This window comes from Lepidothrix coronata, unplaced genomic scaffold (assembly GCF_001604755.1).
Source record: "Lepidothrix coronata isolate B3197 unplaced genomic scaffold, Lepidothrix_coronata-1.0 Scaffold156, whole genome shotgun sequence".
Taxonomy (NCBI): Eukaryota; Metazoa; Chordata; class Aves; order Passeriformes; family Pipridae; genus Lepidothrix; species Lepidothrix coronata.
This window is the reverse complement of record NW_016690336.1, coordinates 990942-993738: the sequence shown is the minus strand read 5'-3', so window position 1 is coordinate 993738 and position 2797 is coordinate 990942. Positions and strand designations below refer to the sequence as shown.

The following is a 2797-nucleotide window of genomic DNA, read 5'->3' as shown; positions in this document are numbered from 1 at the left end:
TCCAAAGGGACTGAGGCACCGAATTCCTACAGAAAGCCACCTGTGAGCCTGGTTCTTCCAAAGGGACTGAGGCACCGAATTCCTACAGAAAGCCACCTGTGAGCCTGGTTCTTCCAAAGGGACTGAGGCACTGAATTCGTACAGAAAACCACCTGTGAGCCCAGCTCTTCCAGAGGGACTCAGGCACTGAATTCCCATGGAAAGGCACCTGTGAGCCTGGTTCTTCCAAAGGGACTGAGGCACCGAATTCCTACAGAAAGCCACCTGTGAGCCCAGCTCTTCCAGAGGGACTCAGGCACCAAACTCCTATGGAAAGGCACCTGTGAGCCTCAGAGGGGCTGAGGCACCGAATCCCTATAGAAAACCACTTGGAAAACACATACAGAAACACCAATCCACCCGGGAACACGATCCCAGCGGCCCTCAACCTCCAGCAACCCCCTTATTTTGGAGCCTCGTGCCCCCCTTACCTGTCCACGCTGATGATGCACAGGGTCATGATGGAGGCCGTGCAGCACATGACGTCCATGGCGATGAAGACGTTGCAAAACACCTTCCCAAAGAGCCACTCTCCCCCCACCAGGTCCGTGATGGTGACGAAGGGCATGACGGCGAAGGCCACCGACAGGTCTGCGGCCGCCAGGGACACCACCAGGTAGTTGGAGGGCTGGCGGAGCTTCTTGACGATGCACACGGAGATGATGACGAGCCCGTTGCCGGCGATGGTCATGAGGATGATGATGGAGAGCACGGCCCCGATGACGACCTTCTCGGTGTCCCCATAGAGCAGGATCTCCTCGCCGCAGTCCGTGGCGTTGGTCAGGTTGGAGGGCGGCAGGTCCGGCTCGGCTGGGGGTTCCTCAGTCATGAATGGATTCGGGAGCGATTCCCGAGCCGGGGGCTGCCGCTCTGCGCTCTCCACGAAGAGAAGGTGTTGCTCCAGGAACCTCCTGGGGGTGGCCCTCAGCAGCATGCTCTGAACTCGCCCCGGCAGTGAGACCTCCGGCAAGGACAAACCAGAGCATTTTGTCACAAGCCCGCTGAGAAAATAAAATATTCTCTCCCTCCCCCCTCCTCGCCTCTCCCTCCCTTTCCACCTCCCCGGCTGCTGCCTCCCGAAGCTGCGGCTGGATGCGGCTGGATCTCACGTGCTCAGCAAGGAGCCGCTTCCCAAGTCTCCTTAAAGACGCGCAGTTTGCCGGGGGAGGCTTGGAGGAAGCTCCTCTCCACTTTTAAAGGAGCACAAGCCGCCTGCAGCATCTCCCTGGTCATCCCCCTGCTTTTCCCGAAGAGAAAAGCTGCCCGCGGATTTGTGTGCCACTGCCGAGCTGTGCTGCTGGGCTTGCACTTCTCCTCTGCATCCATACATTTAATCCCAGGCAGCCACATCCACGGTCTCCTACGCGGATATCGGGGGGAATGCGACAGCACAAGTCACAGCCACGAATGTGGGCGCACACACAACCCCCCCTCCACACACACACACACCCCCCGCCGGCTGCATCTCCCGCGGGTGTCACACACAAACTTCAAAGCCGGGACCGCAAATCCACGCACATGGCATGGAATGGCCACACGGAACCATCCACAGGCGCGGGAGCACCGTGTGGAGCTGCGGATCGCGGCGGCAGCGGATCCACCGCATGCAGCACCCCCGGGGTACCGCGCACAGTCCCCATCCACGGCTCATTCCCGGAGCCACAGCATCGCCACCACGCACAGCAGGGATACACGGAGAGCAGCTACCGCCCGGGAATCCACCCCTGGAAGTATTTCCCAGCCATCCACAAGGAAACTTTGGGGCAGGGCTCACCCCCGTGCAGGGCTGCGAGCATCGCTCACGACCTGCATTCCTCGTTTTTGTTTGGTTGGTTTTGCTTCAAACCCCGTTTCCCCCCTGAAGTTTGGCTTCAATCTAAGCCGGATTGCAACCCCCTCCTCCCCTTTGCATCCCACCCCGGGCTGGGGTGATGGGGGTCCCAGAGTTACCTGTGCCGAGGGGGTGAGACATCCTCCAGGCGAGCCCCTGAGAGCTCCGGGCAGGCGAGGAAGCAAAAAGCCACCCCCGGAGCATCCTTGTCCCCTCCCCGCCTCGCCGGTCCCTCCTACCGCCCTCCCCTCTCTCTCCCGGGCAGGGACCCAGATGGTCCCTGGCTCCCTCTGAGCCCCAGGGAGGAGCAAAGAGAGGGAAGGGGGGGTCCGGGCTGGATCCCGCAGCGATGGGAGGGAGAGGGAAGGGAACGAATGAGGATCTGGAGGGAAAGGCTGGAAGTTGAGGAGATGCCTTTGAAGGCGGGAGGCAGGAGGAGCAGCCTGGATCCCAGTAAGCGGGAGGACGGGGAAAGGCTATTTCCCGAGCACCCTTCCCCAGGATTTTTTATTATTATTTTGCAGGAGAGGGTTCCTTTCCCCATTCCACGTGTCTTCCCACCTCTCCTGAGTGTAGCAGGTCCCGCATTCATTCAGCTCCTCACTGGAGAGCAGCAAACAGCCAGGGAGAGGCAGATCCCTAAAGATGAGCCTTTCCCTTATCCTAGGAACGTGGAAACAAGGACTATAGACAAACCAGGCAACAACACGCAAAGATCCACATCCACCTCCCTCTCCACCAAACGCTTCATGGACACTTTGGAGCAGGGATCACTCCGGTGCTTCAACCCAGGGCACCAGACAAGGCGCTGTTTGCTCCTCCCGGGGTGGAAGATGCGGAGCCACCTCCTGCACCGGCTGCTCCTAAGGGCAGTTCCCTCGGGAATATCCCGGGCGGATGGACAGTGTGGTGCTTCTCGCCTTGCCC

At 60.1% G+C, this 2797-nt stretch overlaps 1 protein-coding gene across 1 annotated transcript in view; it reads right to left on the bottom strand.

Annotated features, from left to right (window-relative positions):
- LOC108504258 (5-hydroxytryptamine receptor 7-like) overlaps positions 1 to 2095 on the bottom strand; it is an 11244-nt gene extending 9149 nt beyond the window's left edge. Inside the window, exons 1-2 of the mRNA XM_017828992.1 lie at positions 1990 to 2095; positions 471 to 1000 (exon numbers count right to left, since the gene is read on the bottom strand). Coding sequence (XP_017684481.1) covers positions 471 to 973 — 503 coding nt within the window. The 5' untranslated portion in view covers positions 974 to 1000; positions 1990 to 2095. The remainder of the gene's footprint in view (positions 1 to 470; positions 1001 to 1989) is intronic.
- Between the last annotated feature and the right edge of the window lie 702 nt (positions 2096 to 2797).